Source organism: Bos javanicus, chromosome 2 (genome assembly GCF_032452875.1).
Source record: "Bos javanicus breed banteng chromosome 2, ARS-OSU_banteng_1.0, whole genome shotgun sequence".
NCBI lineage: Eukaryota > Metazoa > Chordata > Mammalia > Artiodactyla > Bovidae > Bos > Bos javanicus.
Window position 1 is genome coordinate 133,470,359 of NC_083869.1, and position 22,003 is coordinate 133,492,361.

Consider the following 22,003-nt stretch of genomic DNA (forward strand, 5'->3'; position numbering starts at 1 on the left):
GACCATGGGGGCCAGGCAAGTAACATAAAATGAGTCAAGTATGCTGGTTGAGAAGGGTGTGTGACCCAGCTATAAAGGGATCAATCACTGGCTCCAGCTGATCTTGTGAATTATTGAAAGAGGTAGGAAATCTGGATTTGTATGATAAAGGGTCCGTGTTTTAAAAAGTTAGCCATGACTTCAAATGTAAACGACATCGCTGTGAGACCTGTGAGACGCCTGCAAGCAGGTGTGGCCTGAGGACCATCAGCTTGTGATCTCTGCTTCCTGAGTTTGCCGTTCTTGCTTTGAACCTAAATTTGGTTTTGTGCCTGCTACTGCTGCTGCTAAGTCGCTTCAGTCGTGTCCGACTCTGTGCGACCCCGTAGACGGCAGCCCATCAGGCTGCCCTGTCACTGGGATTCTCCAGGCAAGAACACTGGAGTGGGTTGCCATTTCCTTCTCCAATGCATGAAAGTGAAAAGTGAAAGTGAAGTCGCTCAGTCGTGCCCGACTCCTAGCGACCCCATGGACTGCAGCCCACCAGGCTCCTCCGTCCATGGGATTTTCCAGGCAGGAGTACTGGAGTGGGGTGCCATTGCCTTCTCCGTTGTGCCAGCTACAAGTCCCTAAAGAATAGAACCCCTAAAAGGCATATTTGATGTAATCCAGAGGAGGCCTCTCTAAAAGGCATATTGGAATTTGTTTTCTTTGCAGAAACACTTGATTCTCCTCATCAAGGGCCTGTGCACTGGCTGCAGCCGACTAGACAGGACTGAAATCATCACGTTCACAGCGATGATGAAGTCGGCCAAGCTGCCCCAGACAGTGAAGACGCTCTCAGATGGTGAGCGCGCCTTCACCAGACTTGGTTTCTTGGCCACTCCCCTTGCCAGCTGTTTCCTCTTTTGTCTGCTAGTGACATTGCCCTCACCACTCTCTTGTTTCATATTTTATAGTGGAAGATCAGAAAGAACTGGCCTCACCAGTAAGCCCAGAGCTGAAGCAGAAGGAGGTCCAGATGAATTTTTTGAACCAGCTAACATCAGTTTTCAACCCTAGAACTGTAGCATCATCACCTGTAGGTCCACAGACTCAGGTGAGTTACTTCAGTCAAAGGACCTCGTCCTGTAGGATTTGTTAAGATGATAATACTAGAAAAAACAGCTAACAAATGCATTTTATATTTGTGATATAAAATGATGTACCTGCCAAGGGTAGAAAAAAAGTTGAAGAATGCTAACTGAAAATGAGTAGCATTCACCCCAATTCCTTCTGTTCACAGTTATTACTATTTGTTTTAATAATACATTTATTTATATTTATATTTTTGACCATGCCTAATAGCATGTGGAATCTTAGTTCCCTGACCAGGGATCGAACCCATGCCCCTTGCATTGGAAGCATGGAATCTTAATCACTGGACCACCAGGGAAGTCTCTAGTGGTTACTATTTTGATGACCATTCTTCTGACAGTTTCTCAGTGCAAGTAGACACAGAGCCTGTACTCCTACTGTAAAAGGCATCGCTCTGTGCTGGTTACAGAATATATTTAAAGCTGTGTATCCCACCACCTCCCACCCCCGCTGGGAGTCTGACGAGCATCCTCGGAGCAGCTCTAGTTTGTACAGTTGGTTCTACTCTGCACTTGAGGACGACAATCAGCAGATGACAGTATCTTTTTGTTTTTTAATTTATTTTTTGGTCACATCACCCATGGCATGTGGGATCTTAGTTCCCTGAATAGGGATTGAACTTGGGGCCCTTGCCTTGGGAACATGGAGTCTTAACCACTGGACCACCAGGTCGGTTCCAAGGTGCTAGTATCTTCAGAGGCTTTTCACAGCCTTTGTTTCTCTTCAGGCGGAAGGAGAAAGTGAAGAGCAGTCATCCACAGATCAAGCTTCTGCTATCAAAACCAAGAATGTGTTCATAGCTCAGAATGTGGCTAGTCTTCAGGAACTTGGTAAGACTCTGTTGTCAAAAAGCTAGTTTCTCTGCTTTCAAAAATTCCTTAAGTGGAAAAGAATCAAGCAGCAGAAGCCTGTTTGTACGGCTGAGCCTTTTCATTAATTCAGGTGGCTCAGAGAAGCTACTGCGTGTGTGTCTGAACCTGCCCTATTTCCTGCGCTACATCAATCGGTTTCAAGATGCAGTGCTGGCCAATTCTTTCTTTATCATGCCTGCCACAGTAGCAGATGCCACCGCTGTTCGTAATGGGTAAGGTGCTCCAGGGTGCGTATGCTCTATGTTTTAAAACTGTTGTCCAAAAGAGAGAACCCGGTTAGTTTTTATGGCCTGCCCGCTTTCTTTAACAGATTACAGAAGCAAGTGAATCAGAGACACTTGTGTTAATCTTGTTATGTTCCAGTTTTCATTCTCTGGTGATTGACGTAACCATGGCATTGGACACCCTTTCGCTACCTGTGCTGGAGCCTCTCAACCCTTCCCGTCTGCAGGACGTGACAGTGCTTAGCCTGAGCTGTCTGTATGCAGGTGAGACGTTGCATCTGATCATTTCCTCAGCCACACAGACTTCCTGGAAACTGTGAGACCCTTCTGCGTGCTCTCTCCCTCTTTGCTTAGTTCCTTTCCCAGGGGCCATCTAGCGTCTCATCTAGATGGAACGAGATCTAAGTAGGAGTTCTGTAAATTCCCTTATTGCTCAACTGCTGCTGTTGTGTTATGTGGATATTTGATTTCATAGTGTGTGCACATGTGAGTAAGTGTCTGCTGTGTGAGAAGCAAAATGCTAAGTGCTTTGGGGATATTGCAATGAGCAATATGTAATCCTTGCTCTCAAGGAGCCTATACCTGAGCAGTGGAGGACAGATTGGACCACAGAGTGTATGTAATGTGAAACAGGAGATGCTAAAGGCAGTAGAGATTCTTGGATATTACGGGCATACAGAGAAGGGAGCGATGGCACTTTGCTGTGGGAGCAGATTTGAGGAAGCCTTCTGGAACAGGTGGTATCTGTTTATATTGATAAATACAATGAGTGTTTTTCTCCATGCTCCCACAAAATCCCCTCCCTTCCTGTTGATTATGCTGCCTTAGAAGTGGGGCCTGACAGCTGGTGTTTATGCTTTTTTAAGTTATTGTTTCGGTGACTTTTTAACCCAAATCACTGATCCTGGTTTTAAATACCATAGTCCTGGTATGTCTTGGGAGGCCTAACAATTTCCGATGTTTACTGGGTTCTGTGAGTGAGGGTTTGAACAGTCTTAGAAACCTGACCTTGGGAGCATGAAGAAATTGCTGAGGTTATCTCCCTACATTCTTTGAATGGCTTTATTATAAACATCTCTGTGTAAATAGGCATGTAAAGATAAAGGCACTTTTCATTGGGGAAGGCAGTAGTCACAAAGGGGTTCTGTCGACGTATCTTGCAGGGCAGGTAGGATTTCAGCTTGGCTGTCCCTCGGCCAGAGGCAAAAGCAGGACCAAAAGTGTCCTGGTATTTGGGGAACATTTTGAGAGAGAGAGAGTGTGTGTGTGTGTGTGTGTGTGTGTGTGTGACTAGTTGGTGTTGTACAGCCAGAAAGAAGGTACAGCCTCCTCAAAGAGGGCTTCAAAATGCAGTCTCAGTCATTTGGACCATATCCTACAGACAGTGGAGGCCGTTGGAGATTTGAAGAGTGGCATGGTCTGAGCTGTGCTCTGGAAAGCACACTGGAGCCGTAGTGCACAGTGTCTGCTGTGGGGAGACCGCGGGGGCTGGGAGATCTGCTGGGAGGAAGTTTCGGTCGTTTGGGCCTGAGCGAGAGCAGAGCTGTGGGGGGAGCACCAAGGCTGCTGGGAGCAGGTGTGCTCTCCAAGCCCATTCCCAGTGTTCACTCTCAGTTCTCAGGCTTTGATTTTTGCATTTTTAAGTTTGGGGTTCATGAAGTTCAATTTTCAAGGAGTTTCTGAATATCCTATGCATCTCATTATGTTTCGTCGATAAGAATTAAGAGTCCTTAAAAATTCTTAGTTGTTAAGGGAACTCCCCGGTGGTCTAGTGGTTAAGACTCTGCTTTCACTGTCCGGGTGCTGGTTCAGTCGCTGGTTGGGGAACTATCCCACATGCCTTGTGGGCATGGCCAAAAAAAGTTCTTCATTGTTTTAAAGAGCCCCCAGATTTGGTTTGTTACTGAAATTTGATCACTTAGGATTTGAAGTAAAGAAAGGGATTTGGCCTAGATGTTTTTGAGAAATACTAAGTGTGAGATTATTTTTTTAATCATTGTAAAGTTTTAAAAAAATATTTTAAAAGTAATTTCAGTTTTAAAAACTTACTTGTTTATTTACTTTTGACTGTGCTGGGTTTTGCTGCTCTGCAGGCTTTTTCTCTAGTTATGGGGAGCGTGCTTCTCCTGGTGTCTCATGGAGCACGGCTTCAATAGTTGTGGCTCCTGGGCTCAGTAGTTGCAGCTCCCAGGCTCTTAGAGAACAGGCTCGGTACCTGTGGTGCACAAGCTTAGTTGCTCTGCAGCATGTGGGATCTTCCGGACCAGGGATTGAGCCCGGGAACCTGCACTGGAAGGCAGATTCTTAACCACTAAGCCACCAGGGACGTCCTAGATTTCATTTTTTAAAGCAGCTTTAGGTTTGCAGAAAAATGCAGCGTTCCCAGACTCTGCATCTGGAACAGTACAGAGTTCTGTCCCCGTACGCTCTCACCCCTGTGTACAGTGCCCTTGTTAACATACTGCATTCACGGATTGCCTTCGTTGTAATTGATGATCCAGTACTGACACATAATTAACTGAAGTCTGTGGTTCACTACATTAGGGCTCCTTTCTCACATACAGCTCTATGGTTTTTGGCATTGATACAGAATCTTTTCACTGCCTTCCAGATCCCCGATGTTCCACCTGGAAGTCCCTCCCTCTACCTCGCCCGTAACCCCGGCCCCTAGAAACCACTGATCTTTTACTGTCTCCATAGTTCCCTTTTCCAGAAAGTCTATTGTTAGAATCATCACCTTTTCAGACTGGCTTCTTTTGCTTGTGGGTGGAGCAGGGGGTTTCAGGACCTCCCCGTGGGTACCAAAATCCATGAATGCTCAAGTCCCGTGTGTGAAATGGTGTATACAGTTGGCCTTAGCATCTGCAGATGGCCCATGCACAGATTCTGCCAGCTGCGTCTCCGGATGCAGGACCTGCAGGTGTGGAGGGCCTGCTGTGTGCAGTTAAGCTTCCTCTTTGTCTTTTTGTGCCTTGGTAGCAATTGCTTGAACTGTTGTTCAGTCGATAAGTCACGTCTGACTCTGCGACCCCATGGACTGCAGCATGCCAGGCCTCCCTGTCCTTCCCTGTCTCTTGGAGTTTGCTCAAACTCTTGTCCATTGAGTCAGTGATGCCATTCCTTGTATGGATACACCCCGGTTTATTGATTGATTTATTGATTTATTATTGAATATTAGAGGACATCTTGATTGTTTCCATTTGTTGGCAGTTGTGACTAAAGGTACCATAAATATTTGTGTACAGGTGTTTGGGTGGATGGAAGTTTTCAGCTCATTTGGGTAAATATATCTAGGAGTGTGCTTGTTGGATCATATGGTCACACATTTTTTTGTTGTTTAGTTGCACAGTCGTGTCCGACTCTTTGTGACCCCATGTCCTTCACTATCTCCTGGAATTTGCTCAAAACTCATGTCCATTGAGTCGATCCCTGTTGGGATTTCAGTCATCAGATCATGGAATTGCTTGTGGGTGGGTTATGTTTCTGTGTTTCAGTTTCTTGGAATGTGTGTCTCTTTTTTTTTCTCAGGTGTGAGTGTGGCAACTTGCATGGCCATCCTTCATGTGGGTAGTGCCCAGCAAGTGCGGACAGGCTCCACGAGCTCCAAAGAGGAGGACTACGAGAGTGACGCTGCCACAATCGTCCAGAAATGTGTAAGCTCTGCCTCTGGGGATGGGGAGCCCCGAGGATTCGGTTGAGGGAATATGGTGGCTTCCGCCTTGTTGCTCATTAGAGGGAAGGCCATGGAGTGCTCTCCACACCCTCCCCCTTGAGTGGTTGGCCTGGGACGTAGGCGTCTTGCTCGCTTGGCGGTTTGGTTAGCTGCCGGAAGCACTGTGACTTTGTGGTGGTGGTGGACGTGGTGAAGGATGCGTCATGCAGTCAGCACACGCACCGGAGGCTTACCGTAGGCGTCAGTGTGCTCTCAGCGCAGGCACACGTTGGAGACGAGGGCTTCTGAAGTGGCAAGTGCATTGGATGAACGGGTGTGATAGAAAGTGATTTGATGTGTCCTGGGTATGTTGCTTTAGATGGGGTGGAGGGGACCCCATGTTTCAGAAGCTGTCGTGAGCTGAGTGAAAAGACAGAGTCAGCGTCACGTGAGGATCAAGGAAATTGTGGTGAATCGTACCATTGGAAGTGGCTTGAGGACATTGAAGTCTTCAAGCTAAATTGTTTTGGGTCGGATTTAGCATTTATAATGAACTATGTCACTTTGCTCAGATTTTTGTGCATGTTTACTTTTGGACAGCTTGAAATCTATGACATGATTGGTCAAGCGATCAGCAGTTCCCGCCGCGCGGGTGGTGAGGTAAGACGTCGCTGCCTCCGTTTTGCCTGTAGTCTCTAAGACGTGTAGCCTGTAGACTCTCTGTCTGTATATTTACATTTCATGCCTTTTTCAACAGCACTATCAGAACTTCCAGTTGCTGGGTGCCTGGTGTTTGTTGAACAGCCTTTTCCTCATACTGAACCTCAGTCCTACTGCCTTGGCTGATAAGGGGAAAGAGAAAGATCCACTGGCCGCTCTCCGAGTCAGAGACATCCTTTCTCGCACCAAAGAGGGAGTGGGCTCTCCGAAGCTGGGGCCTGGAAAAGGGTATGTGTCCATTCGATGCCGCTCGTGCTGGTTTTCCTGCTGTTTTCTATTGATGGGGAGCTGGTGTCACGCCTCTCGTCTCCATAGCAGTAGCACAGCTTGCCTCTATCCAGTACCTGTGAACAACGAAGATGATGACCGTAGCTCGCTGTCTCTGTATTGTAGCTATGTGGTTTTGGGTAATCGCTCATTCTTTCCAATCTTGTTTCCTTCTCTGTAAGAGGGAGAAAATACCTGTGTAATACACATGTTAGGCCTTCTGTGAGGTTCACGTTAGGGAAGAAAAGGGCTTCTGTTTTGTAAAATGGACTCGTTTGACTTGGAGTCGGTTACGCACTTGCACACTTAACCTGTAACATAAGGACTCTGTCTGGGCTCATGGCGTGCTTCCTGAAACATTTGCTGCTGTTTTGATGAAGTCTGGACAGAAAGCCTTGCTTGTCAGGAAAAAGTTAGAAATGTGATTTCTGTGTTGTTGAGGTTTTATTTTTGAAGCCCAGGCTTATTTCTGGATTTCATTTATTTTTTTCAGTGCTCTTTCCAGGCATTGAGGTACTAATCAAAGCAATCTCCTTGACTTTATAGGATTTGTATTCTTTTTTTAAAAATAACGTTATTTATCTGAGGCTGCGCTGGGTCTCCGCTGCTGTGGTGCGCAGGGTTCTCATTGCTGTGGCTTCTCTTTTTGCAGAGCACAGGCTCAGGAGTTGTGGTGCATGGGCTTAGTTGCCCCCCGGCATGTGGGATCTTCCTGAATCAGAAATCAAACCCATGTCTCCTGCACTGGCAGGCACATTCTTTACCACTGAGTCACCAGGGAAGCCCTGGAGCTTATTCTTTAACTGGAGCAACAGTGAGCAAACAGTAGTTTTATAACAAACAGCAGGTTTATAATCGATTATCGTGTATGAGTGCTGGGAAGAAAAATAAGCCAGAACAGGGGGTTAGAGACTGTCAGGGCCTGTTAGTTTAGTTAGCATAGTCGGGAAAGGGCTCTAAAAACAAGATGTAGATGTGAAGTGACAGATAAACCTCGAAAATATTTGAGGTAGAATTATTCAGGTGCAAGTATGATTGGCATGTTTAAGGATCAGCAAGGTCATTGTGTCTAGAGCAGAGAAATTGAGGAGGAGAGTGGTAGAAAATCCAGTCAGAGAGGTTGCCAGGGCCAGATCACCTTGGGCCAAGTGTAAGCTGAAGATATCAGAGGGTTTGCAAGAGCGGAGTGATAAGATCTGAATTGTTAGTGACGGAGAACCCAGCCCCCTGCGGAGAATAGTCTGTATGTAGGGTTGTAAGGCAAGAGGGAGCGAGAACAGGTGGGAGGCTCACGCCTTCCTCTGAGCGATCAAGGCGGGGTTTGTAGTCTGGCGGTGCTGGGAAAGGCAGGGAGAACGAGTCGTGTTGGAAAATGATAGGAGTAATCCAAGTCTGTGCCCCAGCCAGCAACGCTGAAGAAGTGGAAGCTGAATGGTTCTGTGAAGACCTACAAGACCGTCTAGAAATAACACCCAAAAAAAGATGTCCTTTTCATTATACGGGACTGGAATGCAAAAGTAGGACGTCAAGAAACACCTGGAGTAACAGGCAAATTTGGCCTTGGAGTACGGAATGAAGCAGGGCAAAGGCTAATAGAGTTTTGCCAAGAGAATGCACTGGTCATAGCAGACACCCTTTTCCAACAACACAAGAGAAGACTCTCCACATGGACATCACCAGATGGTCAGCACCGAAATCAGATTGATTATATTCTTTGCAGCCAAAGATGGAGAAGTTCTATACAGTCAGCAAAAACAAGACCGGGAGCTGACTGTGGCTCAGATCACGAACTCCTATTGCCAAGTTCAGACTTAAATTGAAGAAAGTAGGGAAAACCACTAGACCATTCAGGTATGACCTTAATCAAATCCCTTATGATTATTATACAGTGGAAGTGAGAAATAGATTTAAGGGCGTAGATCTGATACACAGAGTGCCTGATGAACTATGGAAAGAGGTTCGTGACATTGTACAGGAGACAGGGATCAAGACCATCCCCATGGAAAAGAAATGCAAAAAAGCAAAATGGCTGTCTGAGGAGGTCTTACAAATAGCTGTGAAAAGAAGAGAAGCGAAAAGCAAAGGAGAAGAGGAACGATATAAGCATCTGAATGCAGAGTTCCAAAGAATACCAAGGAGAGATAAGAAAGCCTTCCTCAGCAATCAATGCAAAGAAATAGAGGAAAACAACAGAATGGGAAAGACTAGAGATCTCTTCAAGAAAATTAGAGATACCAAGGGAACATTTCATGCAAAGATGGGCTTGATAAAGGACAGAAATGGTATGGACCTAACAAAAGCAGAAGATATTAAGAAGAGATGGCAAGAATACACAGAACTGTACAAAAAAGATCTTCACGACCCAGGTAATCACGATAGTGTGATCACTCACCTAGAGCCAGACATCCTGGAATGTGAAGTCAAGTGGGCCTCAGAAAGCATCACTATGAACAAAGCTAGTGGACGTGATGGAATTGCAGTTGAGCTATTTCAAATCCTGAAAGATGATGCTGTGAAAGTGCTGTACTCAATATGCCAGCAAATTTGGAAGACTCAGCAGTGGATACAGGACTGGAAAAGGTCAGTTTTCATTCCAGTCCCAAAGAAAGGCAATGCCAAAGAATGCTCAGACTACCGCACAATTGCACTCATCTCACACGCTAGTAAAGTAATGCTCAAAATTCTCCAAGCCAGGCTTCAGCAATATGTGAACCATGAACTTCCAGGTGTTCAAGCTGGTTTTAGAAAAGGCAGAGGAACCAGAGATCAAATTGCCAACATCCGCTGGATCATGGAAAAAGCAAGAGAGTTCTAGAAAAACATCTATTTCTGCTTTATTGACTATGCCAAAGCCTTTGACTGTGTGGATCACAATAAACTATGGAAAATTCTGAAAGAGATGGGAATACCAGACCACCTGACCTGCCTCTTGAGAAATCTGTATGCAGGTCAAGAAGCAACAGTTAGAACTGGACATGGAACAACAGACTGGTTCCAAAAGGAGTACGTCAAGGCTGTATACTGTCACCCTGCTCATTTAACTTCTGTGCATAGTGCATCATGAGAAACGCTGGGTTGGAGGATGCACAAGCTGGAATCAAGATTGCTGGGAGGAATATCAATAATCTCAGATATGCAGATGACACCACCCTTATGGCAGAAATTGAAGAAGAACTAGAGCCTCTTGATGAAAGTGAAAGAGGAGAGTGAAAAAGTTGGCTTAAAGCTCAACATTCAGAAAACTAAGATCATGGCATCTGGTCCCATCACTTCATGGGAAATAGATGGGGAAACAGTGGAAACAGTGTCAGACTTTATGTTTTTGGGCTCCAAAATCAGTGCAGATGGTGACTGCAGCCATGAAATTAAAAGACGCTTACTCCTTGGAAGGAAAGTTATAACCAACCTAGTTAGCATATTGAAAAGCAGAGACATTACTTTGCCTTCAAAGATCTGTCTAGTCAAGGCTATGGTTTTTCCTGTGGTCATGTATGGATGTGAGAGTTGGACTGTGAAGAAAGCTGAGCACCAAAGAATTGATGCTTTTGAGCTGTGGTGTTGGAGAAGACTCTTGAGAGTCCCTTGGACTACAGGAGATCCATCCAGTCTATTCTAAAGGAGATCAGTCCTGGGTATTCATTGGAAGACTGATGTTGAAGCTGAAACTCTAATACTTTGGCCACCTTATGCGAAGAGCTGACTCATTTGAAAAGACCCTGATGCTGGGAAAGATTGGGGGCAGGAGGAGAAGGGGACGACAGAGGATGAGATGGCTGGATGGCATCACTGACTCGATGGACGTGAGTCTGAGTGAACTCCGGGAGTTGGTGATGGACAGGGAGGCCTGGCGTGTTGCTATTCATGGGGTCGCAAAGAGTCGGACATGACTGAGCGACTGAACTGAACTGAAGTGAATGTTGAGTGTGAAAAATATATCAGAAGTTTCTGGCATGAGCATCTGGAATTGCGTAATTTACTGAGAGAGGGCACACTAGTTTAGGAATAGATTGAGTGACAGGAAGGGGAAGAAATGAAGGATTTCGTCTGGGCCACGCTGCTTTTGAGAGGACCGGTAGGCCCCCTGTGAGAGCTGGGTAGGCACTTGGGTGTGTGCGTCTCGAGTTCAAGAAGTCGAATCGTGGACCTTAGCAAATTATTCACTGCCTTCTGTCCCAGGCTCTGTATGAGTTGTGGAATGCTGCAGTGGAGAAACAAAATAGACATTCTGAAGAGAGAAGAAGTTGATATTCATGCAAATATATGTCAGATTGTGTCTAGAGAACATTATAATAAGGGCATTTGACCTGGCTAGAGATATCAAGGCGGGCTTCCCCGAGGACGTGTACTGAGCTGAGATCTGAAATAGGCATTGAGGTAGTAGGCCGTAGACACCAGGCAACGTAGGGAGGTAAGCATGTTCAGAGAGAACAACGGTTTGTGGTTTTTGAGTGTCTGTTGTTATAGTTGACATTGTAAAGGGAATAGATTGCCAATAGGTATATCCTTTGAAGTTGAAGAAACATATAAAAAGTAGTTGTAGTTTCCTGAGATTTAAAAGGAATGTATATACATTGTGTAGGTAGAAAGTCATGAGAAAGCAAAAAAAAGAAATCATCAAAAAATCATCTACCACCCAAATTGGTAAACATTCTTCCAGACATTTTTTTGTGCACATATGTTAAATAGATATCTTTAAGAAAATAGGATCACTGTTATTACATATTGTAGACATTTTCAGTGACACAATTACAGGTCTGTGTTTTTAATGACTGATAGTATACCATTATATAAATATGCCATAGTTAACTGATTAACTTTTCAAACACTTATTTAGGTTGTTCCATATAGCTTGTTTTGATAAAGTGCACTTTAATAATCCTTCTGAAACAAATCTCTGTGCACTTGTCTAGTTGTCCCCTTGGGGTCAATTTCTAAAAGTATAATTGTGCGGACAAAGGACATGCTTACTTGGTAACTGCACTCTGCCGGGCGCCCCTGGCTGTGGCGCGCTGTGCCGCCCTCCCCGTCCTCGCTGCTGGTGGGTGGCTGTGCTCTTCCGTGCTGGTCTCACAGGAGCGAGGCTCCTGCAGCGCCCTCACTTGTGTTGCGCTGAGCCCTCCTGTGACTGTGGTCGTTTTCATACTGCCTGGGTCATTTGCCCCAGTTTTTCCTTGGTGTTTGTACTTTCTTCTCACTGATTTACCCGAGCTCTTTGTATATTAGGTATACTGACCCTTTGTTGTGTGGTCATTTGGACAGAGAGAGTAAGTTCTACTCAGATTTAATGTAAACCTTTGTTTTTATTCTCTCCTGTCCAGATATTTTGTAAGAATTGCTGCTTTTTAGCCTTTTCTTCTCAAAAGAATGAGTTTGTAAAAAAGACTCAGTTATGTGTTTATTTTTGGCTGTGCTGGATCTCCTTGCTGCGTGGGCTTCGTCTGGCTGCAGCAGCCAGGGGCTCCTCATTGGTGGCGTCTCTTGTTGCAGAGCTTGGGCTCTAGGGCACAGGCTCACTAGTGGCACACAGACTCAGCTGCCCTTCGGCATGTGGGGTCTTCCTGGACCAGGGATCTAACACGTGTCCCCTGCTTTGGCAGGTGGATTCTTATCCACTGTACCACCAGAGAAGTTCCCAAAAGAATGGCTTTTAAATGTCAGTGTTTTTTCACATGACCCAGTAGCTTTGAATTGACAGTTTAAATTCCAGAGTTTCTTCTAGTCCAGGAGTTCTTAGCCAGAGGCTCCCTAGGCAGTCTGTAGGTGGGCTTCCGGGAGAGTGAACTTCTGAAATTATATATAGATTTTATGTTTTTGCAATTTTTTCACCCCCTGGGGAAAGGTCAGTAGAATTTTAAAGGGCCTCAAAATGGCAAAATCCATGATTGTAATTTGTTGTGAGTTGTCTTAAAGTTTGTGTTTCCCTTTGGCTTTGTAGGCATCAGGGCTTTGGGGTACTCTCAGTGATACTGGCAAACCATGCCGTCAAGCTGTTGACATCTCTTTTTCAAGACCTGCAAGTGGAGGCTCTGCATAAGGTGAGGGCTGGTCCTCAGAATCAGCTCGGTGGCCGCGGGCCCTTCTTCTGGCTCACGTGCGCTTGAACCATCAGACTGGGTGCTTACTTCCTGTTGAGACCTAACGTTAACTCTCTCTTTACCGTCAGGGTTGGGAAGCAGATGGTCCCCCTGCAGTCCTGAGCATCATGGCCCAGAGTACCTCCATACAGAGGATTCAGCGGCTGATCGACTCTGTCCCACTGACGAACCTGCTGTTGACACTGCTCTCAACGTCCTACAGAAAGGTGGGTGGGGTCACACCGCTGAGAATCTGTAAGGTCTTCTTATGTAGCCTTCTTAAAACAAATGGGACGGACTGCATGCCTTACTCTTTGTAAACGTATCATTTGTGGTAATGGTTTTGAAGATGAGGAAAGCTCTTAATGATTCCAGAGATTTGAATTAGCTATTGATTATCAGGACTTTCCTGGTGGCTCAGACAGTAAAGCGTCTGTCTACAATGCGGGAGACCTGGGTTCAATCCCTGGGTTGAGAAGATCCCCTGGAGAAGGAAATGGCAATCCAGTACTCTTGCCTGGAAAATCCCATGGTGGGCACTGGGCACTTTGTGACAATTGGCGTGCTGAAGCCTTTCCAGCTCTTGTCCAGAGTTGGGGTTTTGGAGTGCTTTCATAGCAGTGGTACCCAGACTTTTTGTCACCAGGGACCTGTTTTGTGGAAGACAGTTTTTCCACAGATCAGCGCTGGTGTTGAGGGTGGGGTGGGATCTCAGTTTGGGGATGATTCAAGCGCGTTACAGTTACTGTGCATTTTATTTCTATTACTATTACGTCACCTCCATCTCAGAGCATCAGGCTTTTAGATCCTGGGGGTTCGAGACTCCTGTTTTAGGATAAAGCTATGAGAGTCCTGAAGGGAACCTATTAGGAGGAATACTTCACTTTGATTTAGAAAAAAGAGATGCAGAGAAGACCGTTCACATGGTAAAAGGGCCGAAGTAGGATGGCTCATTTGGGGGTCACTGACTACAGACGCCTCGCTGTTTCCCCAGGCGTGTGTCCTGCAGCGTCAGAGGAAGGGCTCCATGAGCAGCGACGCCAGCGCCTCTACTGACTCCAACACCTACTACGAGGACGACTTCAGCAGCACGGAGGAGGACAGCAGCCAAGGTAGGCACCCTGCCCTCTCCCGGGGGCCCCGAGCACGGCAGGGCATGCCCCCAGGAGCTGCCTGGCCACCGTCCTCTCTCACTGGCCCAGCCTGGGTCTTGACTGCATGTGCCCTTAAAGGTGACCTGGTGGAATAAGTGGAGGTTGACGACTGAGTGAGTGAAGCCACTGTCAGCAAAGCTCAGATGCCTTGGTTTCTTTTCCTCCACAATCAGGATGCTTATCACTTGTTTTTGTTTCTTTGTACACTCACTCATGTGGTGAACTCCCTCCTGCTTTCTGGTTCCTAGTAACAGGCTGTTCAGCTCAGTTCTGCTCAGTCACTCAGTCGTGTCCGACTCTGTGACCCCATGGACTGCAGCACGCCAGGCCTCCCTGTCCATCACCAGCTCCCGGAGTTCACTCAAGCTCACGTCCATCGAGTCGGTGATGCCATCCAGCCATCTCACCCTCTGTCGACCCCTTCTCCTCCTGCCCTCAAACTTTCTCAACATTGGGGTCTTTTCCAATGACTCAGTTCTTTGCATCAGGTGGCCAGAGTATTGGAGCTTCAGCTTTAGCATCATTCCTTCCAAAGGACACCCAGGGCTAATCTCCTTCAGAATGGACTGGTTGCATCTCCTGGCTATTCGTAACTAGTAATTAGACCAGATTACTAGTAACATTCCCTCCTGCCTTGGTTTGGAGAGAGAGTAAAGAAAATAACCACATCAGATTGTTTCTATCCAGGTGTATGTAGTAGTGCAAAAAAGTGCGATTCTTATCTGGGGGCTTACAATTGATGACAAGTAAAAGTTTGCACTTGAGAATATTTGGCTTGTTGCCAGTAAAATAAAGTGAGGTGATTTCTATTCCTTCCTGGGGTTCTTTTAAAAAACTGTTGGTCTTGTCCAGGTGTAACTTACACACAATAAGGCACTCCATGTGCTGGCTGGGTACCTTTGTATGAGTTTTGACAAGTTTAGGCCACTGTGTATCTTCCACCATAATTTGGATACCTTGTATTCTTTTTGACTCAGGCACTTTTCCAAGGCAGGTGTACAGATACAATTTGAAAAGTGGGTAACTTCTGTTACTTTGTTAACTTTTCTCTTTCCCTGTTAGATGAGGACAGTGAACCTATCTTGGGGCAGTGGTTTGAAGAGACCATCTCCCCCAGCAAAGAGAAGGTGGCTCCTCCGCCTCCTCCCCCGTCCCCTCCCCTGGAAAGCTCTCCTCGCGTCAAGAGCCCCAGCAAGCAGGCTCCTGGCGAGAAGGGCAACATCTTGGCCAGTCGCAAAGATCCTGAGTTGGTAAGAGTGCATTTCTGAGTGGGGAAGGAGAAATGGTTTGAAGGTGTGTGAAAAGCAGATCATTGGAATAAAACCATTTTGTATGTTGAATCATTAATTTTCTGAAATTAATTTATTTTAATTGCAGGATAATTGCTTTACAATATTGTGATGGTTTTTGCCATTCATCGGCGTGGATCATTAATGTTTAAAGACATTTTTACTTAGGGCTTAAGTATATTGATTATGTTTCATTAATTAACTCTTGTACTCCTGATGATGTTTCTCTGATTGAGGGTTAGTAACATAGCATTTAGGATTAGATAGCAGTGAATTGAATCCTACTTCTGCATTTACTGACTTTATGACTTCAGGCAAGAACCTGAATTTCTCTGAGCCTGTTTTCTCTCCTGTTGTGTGGGAGTGGTTGTGCCTCCTGAGAGTGTTGTGAAGAATTAACGGGCCCGTCGCCTACGTCCAGTATGTCATGATTGGTTGCTAACTATCCGTGCAGCCAGTATTTGTGGGTGGCACACTGCGTGTTATTCCCTCTCCCGAAGCCCTATCGGTAATCAGGTCAGATACGATCTTGGCTTTTATGCAGCTTAGTGTAGTCAAGGATATGGATTTAAAACATTTACATAATAATTCAGCTTGATTCAGTTCACTCTAGTTAAATTATTACTATTCTTTTGGTCACTGCTGTGCAGCTTATCGGAGAAGGCAGTGGCACCCCACTCCAGTACTCTTGCCTGGAAAATCCCATGGACGGAGGAGCCTGGTGGGCTGCAGTCCATGGGGTCGCTAAGAGTTGGACACGACTGAGCAACTTCACTTTCATGCATTGGAGGAGGAAACGGCAACCCATTCCAGTGTTCTTGCCTGGAGAATCCCAGGGACGGGGGAGGCGGGTGGGCTGCCGTTTATGGGGTCGCACAGAGTCAGACACGACTGAAGAGACTTAGCAGTGCAGCTTATGGTATCTTAGTTCCCTGACCAGGGATAGAACCCAGGCCCTTGGCAGTGAAAGTGCACAGTCCTCACCACTGGACCGTCAGGCAATTCCCCAACTGAATTTTAATAGAGAAGTGAAGAACTGGGCATTCCAAATGTGTATAGTGATAATATAGGCTTCAGAATTGAATATATCAGTTATATCTTAGAGCTGGACAAATACAGGACCTTAGAGGAATGAAGGAAATGAGTCTGTCTGTTTGCAAATCCTGTCTTCGTACAGTACTCCGTGAGGTCTGTTGTATTAAATTGATCCACCGTTGTTTGTAATTGGTACAATCACATGAGAAAGGCTGTCATAATTAAACTTAGTCATACTGTCAGTGATTGAAATCTGAGTCTGAGTCACTGTGTTTTTCTCACGAGATCAACGGACGTATTTCACTTTGTGTTTGCATTTAGGGTTTGTGGGGGCTCTGGGCTTATGAACCTGGTATAACCTTTATGTGTTCTTTTTAGTTCTTAGGCCTGGCTTCCAACATTTTGAACTTCATCACCTCTTCCATGCTGAACTCCCGGAACAATTTTATCCGAAACTATCTGAGTGTCTCTCTTTCAGAGCACCATATGGCCACGTTGGCCAGTATCATTAAGGAGGTGGACAAGGATGGGCTCAAGGGTCAGTAGACAGGATATGTGCCTGGCGGGTGTTTTTCTAGCAGCATTTGGCTGCTGGCAGGGTGGTGTACTGTATCAGGCAGGTGCTTGAGTAATTGGTTTTCCCGCGTGTCTTCAAGGTGCGTCAGATGAGGAGTTTGCGGCCGCCCTCTACCACTTCAACCATTCCCTGGTGACCTCGGACCTCCAGCCGCCTAACCTGCAGGTGCGCGCGGCGACTGTTCGGGCCGGGAGCTCTCTCCATCTGCACTCAGTAGGCTGCGCTTGTTTCTGTAGCTAGGGAACAGTTTGTCTTGGGATCCCCTCCCTGGAAAGAGTGTTGAGAGACTACTTTAGGATGTCCCTCTGCCTGAATTAAGATCATTTCAAGAATATGAGTCCTTGAGCCCCAACTCACTCAGTAAGTTTAAAGAAAAGCAAAAGCTACAAAACCCACTCCTAATAACTAAATAGACAAGGGGGCGTTTTATTAAAAATAAGAAACGGCCAACAATGTAGGAGATGTTGAGCGCCGTTAGTGATCTGAGAGATAAGTTAAGGTGCTTGTCTTCAAAGGGTCAGGCCAGTTATAGGAGGTGCGTGTTCTTTTAGTTCTTAGGCCTAGCGTCCAGCATGTTGAACTCTATCACCTCTTCCATGCTGAACTCTCGGCACAGTTTTGTCTGAAACTATGCAAGTCTATCCCTTTCAGAGCACTGTATGGCCGTGTTGGCCAGTATCATCCAGGAGGTGAACAAGGATGGAATCAAGGTCCATGATGCGCTCCCATAGCCAACCCACCACTGAAATCAAGTCTAGGATCTTGATTGTGGACTTCTAAACCTTGTAGCTTTCTTTTCTCAGTGAAGTAGCTGGTATCTGGAATCCTAAATCTTAAATTCCTCATTTCATTAGTTTCATATATGTATTTGCTTTTGGATTTAAGGAATATTTTAAAATTTTAAATTATTTGATTGCTTTTAGCAATGACATCACATTCTGCGCAGTTTTGTAGGCATTTTCCACTTAACAGTATTTAGTCCTTTACTATCAGAATTCATTTCTGTAGCTTTTGTTTTGACTGCTGTGTGTATTCCACTGTGTTTGTGACTGCACCGGTTTATTCGTGTCCCTTCTGCTCCAACTGATGAACATTTGGGTTGTGTCAGTCAGATACCATTGTTATTCCAGGTGTTGTATGTTGCTTTGGCTGCACTGACTCTTGCTGAGTGGGGGCTGCTCTGGGTGCCACGCAGGCTGCTCATGGCGACCGCTTCTCCTGTGGTGGAGCAAGCGCTCCCAGCGCTTGGGCCTAGTTGCTGTGCAGCACGTGGATCTTCCTGGACCAGGGATCGAACCCATGTCCCCTGCACTGGCAGGAGGATTCTCAGCCACTGGACCCCCAGGTGTCCTGCTGCGCTCGCCCTTGTGCGTGTCCCCTGTGTGTCCCCTGTTGCAAGTGAGTCTCTTGGGAATATAAGCTGAAGTAGGATCAACAGGCTATGGAGCCCGTGACCTTGAGCAGATAACGCAGTGCTCTGTGTTGTGGCACCGAGGTCTGCTCTCACCAACAGTGTGCCAGGGGCATGGGGATTCACATTCTCTCCCAAGATTTGGCAATGTCATGTCCTGATAATAACTTTATTAGCATAGTTAGAGTTAGTGTTTCTCAGTCTTTAGTGTGCATAAGGATTCCTGGGGAATTTGTTAAAAATTCAGATTCTCAGTTAATGTGACCCCCCTGAATATTCGCCCCCAACTTTCCCCAACCAGCCCCAGTAGAATTTCATTTAGGAGATCTCCAATAATTAGTTCTAAGGTTTTTTTTTTATCACTCAGAATTTTATTTTTTAACTTTACAATATTGTATTGGTTTTGCCATATATCAACATGAATCCACCACAAGTAATACATGTGTTCCCCATCCTGAACCCTCCTCCCTCCTCCCTCCCTGTACCATCCCTCTGGGTCGTCCCAGTGCACCAGCCCCAAGCATCCAGCATCGTGCATCGAACCTGGACTGGCAACTCGTTCCATATATGATATTATACATGTTTCAATGCCATTCTCCCAAATCATCCCACCCTCTCCCTCTCCCACAGAGTCCAAAAGACTGTTCTATACATCAGTGTCTCTTTTGCTGTCTCGTATACAGGGTTATTGTTACCATCTTTCTAAATTCCATATATATGCGTTAGTATACTGTATTGGTGTTTTTCTTTCTGGCTTACTTCACTGTGTATAATAGGCTCCAATTTCATCCACCTCAGAACTGATTCAAATGTATTCTTTTTAATGGCTGAGTAATACTCCATCGTGTATATGTACCATAGCTTTCTTATCCATTCATCTGCTGATGGACATCTAGGTTGCTTCCATGTCCTGGCTTCTAAGGTTGTTAATGAAAATATTTTTATTTCAGTGGTTTCTCAGAATCAAAACACAATTTAAGGACTTGTACTTGCCCCCAAAGGGGCAAAATCCAGGAACCTATTTCATGAAGTTAAAAAACTGATTCTCACAGGGAATTGGTCCAGTGGCTAGGACTCCGAGCTTGCCCTGCAAGGGGCATGGGTTCCCTGATCGGGGAACTCAGATGCCGCATTGTGCAGCCAAAAAAACAAAACAAAAAAATTCTCACAATCTCAAGCTATTTGAGAAATCCTGAAGCATTTCTTTTGTTGTTTAAAAAGGTAATTGTAAAACCTATTTACGCTTACTTACTGGTACATGGGAAAAAATTTTTTAGCAGGAAAGAGACTATATCAATAAATAGAGTAGAAAAGCTATTGACCTGTTTAAGGTAAAGAGCAGAAAATGCTTCAGTTATGATATTGCCTGCGATAACTTCTCAGAGTGAAGTTATTGCCAAAATTATCAGCTCCTTGCCCAGATCTGACTTTATCAAGAGGTTTCAAAGGTCATAGATTTGCACTTTTCTTGGCTAAACTTTTATGTCCAAATAATGGGGAAGAAATATTTTTCTTTAGAGAATATGGGTTCTTAAGACTCCTGTGATGATACTGCTCTCTTAGCATTTTAAAAATAATTACAGACCTCGTGTGGATGTGTAGCTGGGCTGCCCATAGCTGCTGACGCTGCAGAGGAAGCCCTCAGATCTCCATTTTTCATTCCAGCTCCAGGCATGGAACTGTAAACTGTTTCCCATATTTCACTACTTTGAAGGATAGTCATTGTAGTCTGTCTGCTGTTGAGTCCCCTTCCCTTGGATATTATTTCTTTGGAGTAATGTGCAAAGTTCTCTTACTCAAGATGCCTGATTTAAGTTGCCAGACACAGTGTCTTGTAAGGGACGTTAATAAAATGTATTGTTACTGTTACTGTTTAATACTATATTTAATATTGCATGTAAAATTATCATAACTGAATAATACTGTTACTGTGGGGATCTAGGTTCATTTATAAGTATTCATTGAAAGTTATCCATGTTTCAGGTACTGTTACAGGAACTGAAGAAATAAAAATGACTTGAGTTAGTGTGACTTCATGAGAACGGGGAGACAGGGTAATTAAAGGACCTAGTGTAGAGATCCGGAGAAGGCAGTGGCACTCCACTCCAGTACTCTTGCCTGGAAAGTCCCATGGATGGAGGAGCCTGGTGGGCTGCAGTCATGGGGTCGCTAAGAGTCGGACACGACTGAGCGACTTCACTTTCACTTTTCACTTTCATGCATTGGAGAAGGAAATGGCAACCCACTCCAGTGTTCTTGCCTGGAGGATCCCAGGGACGGGGCAGCCTGGTGGACTGCCATCTATGGGGTCACACAGGGTCGGACATGACTGAAGCGACTTAGCAGTGTAGAGATCGTGGGAAATTGTTTGAATGAGGTGAAAGACAAGGAGAGTTTAAGAATTTAAGATGCTGCCAAATTTAAAATCCTTAAAACCCAGATGAGACCAGCAGGATGCTCTTGTCTTAATAGAAATAGGGAAATCAGGAAAGAGAGTTGGTTTGGGGATAAAAGGAGTGATATTGAGAACTCCGTGGCACGTTCTTCGGGTTTAAGTCGACTCAGATTGTGTTTCCTCACGCGTCACTTGTTTTTCCAGATTTCTGTTAAACGTTTTTTTATTGAGGTGCAGTTGGTTTACAGTGTTGTGTTAAGTACTGCTATACAGCCGAGTGGTTCAGTCTTGCGTATACATTCTTTTTTAGTGTGTTCTTTTCCGTTACAGTTTATCACAGGATGTTGAGGATAGTTTCCCGTTCTGTACAGTTGGACCTTGTCTGTCCATCCTCTGTTAAAGCTCCCGTCCGGCAGCCCCAGCCTCGTGCTCCACCCGTCCTCCAGCCCTCTCCACCTTGGCAACCGCCAGTCTGTCTGCTGTGTCGTGATTCTGTTTCTGCTTCATAGACAGGTTCATTTTTGTCGTATTTTAGGGTCTCCGTGAAAGTGGTGCCGTGGGGCATTGGCCGCTCTCTTTCTGACCTCGCTTGGCACGGTGATCCCTGGTTGCGCCCCTGTTGCTACAGGTGGCGCTGCTCCGTTCCTGCTTGCGGCTGAGCAGCGCCCTGCGCATGCGCACTGCTCTTGTTTTAGCCATCTGCCGACGGGTGTTGAGGTTGCTTCCATGTCTCGGCTGCTGTGATGCTGCTGCTGGGAGCCTAGGGCTGCGTGCGTCTTTTTGAGTTGTGTTTTGTCTGGATGTATGCGCAGGAGTGGGGCTGTTGGGTCCTAGTTCTGCTTGTAGTGTCCTGGGAAGCTCCATCCCGTTTCCCACAGTGACCGCACCAACTTACATGCTCATGGGTCACTTAGTCACAGTTACTCGGAATGAGCCTTTGGGTTCTTTAGGTGCAGGAGGCACGGTTTGCCATTTTCTGTTTTTAAAAATGAGTCATGTCAGCCCTCCAAAGTGACTTTTAGGTCCTTGCAGTCGGCGAGCCTTGGAGTTGTTTGCAGTCAAGAAAATTGAATAGCTGAAGGTGAAGCTCTCCTTTACTAAAGGAGTAAGCTGAAGACAGCTAGCGGAGGCATCGTCTATGTGGTTGTATTATTTCCTTTGTCAGTATGTTAGATTCTGTAGTCCTTCTCAATCAAATGAGAAAAACTGTATTATCA

General features: G+C 45.6%; 1 protein-coding gene across 5 annotated transcripts in view; it reads left to right on the plus strand.

Moving 5' to 3' along the window:
- UBR4 (ubiquitin protein ligase E3 component n-recognin 4) overlaps positions 1-22,003 on the plus strand; it is a 136,845-nt gene that overhangs the window by 11,570 nt on the left and 103,272 nt on the right. For all 5 annotated transcript variants that reach the window (XM_061395037.1, XM_061395067.1, XM_061395058.1 and 2 more), the window contains exons 4-17: positions 697-826; positions 939-1,078; positions 1,844-1,946; positions 2,059-2,200; positions 2,352-2,476; positions 5,741-5,865; positions 6,465-6,524; positions 6,622-6,812; positions 12,787-12,886; positions 13,015-13,152; positions 13,920-14,037; positions 15,142-15,329; positions 16,782-16,941; positions 17,060-17,145. In XM_061395037.1, the coding sequence (XP_061251021.1) occupies positions 697-826; positions 939-1,078; positions 1,844-1,946; positions 2,059-2,200; positions 2,352-2,476; positions 5,741-5,865; positions 6,465-6,524; positions 6,622-6,812; positions 12,787-12,886; positions 13,015-13,152; positions 13,920-14,037; positions 15,142-15,329; positions 16,782-16,941; positions 17,060-17,145 (1,806 nt within the window). The remainder of the gene's footprint in view (positions 1-696; positions 827-938; positions 1,079-1,843; positions 1,947-2,058; positions 2,201-2,351; positions 2,477-5,740; positions 5,866-6,464; positions 6,525-6,621; positions 6,813-12,786; positions 12,887-13,014; positions 13,153-13,919; positions 14,038-15,141; positions 15,330-16,781; positions 16,942-17,059; positions 17,146-22,003) is intronic.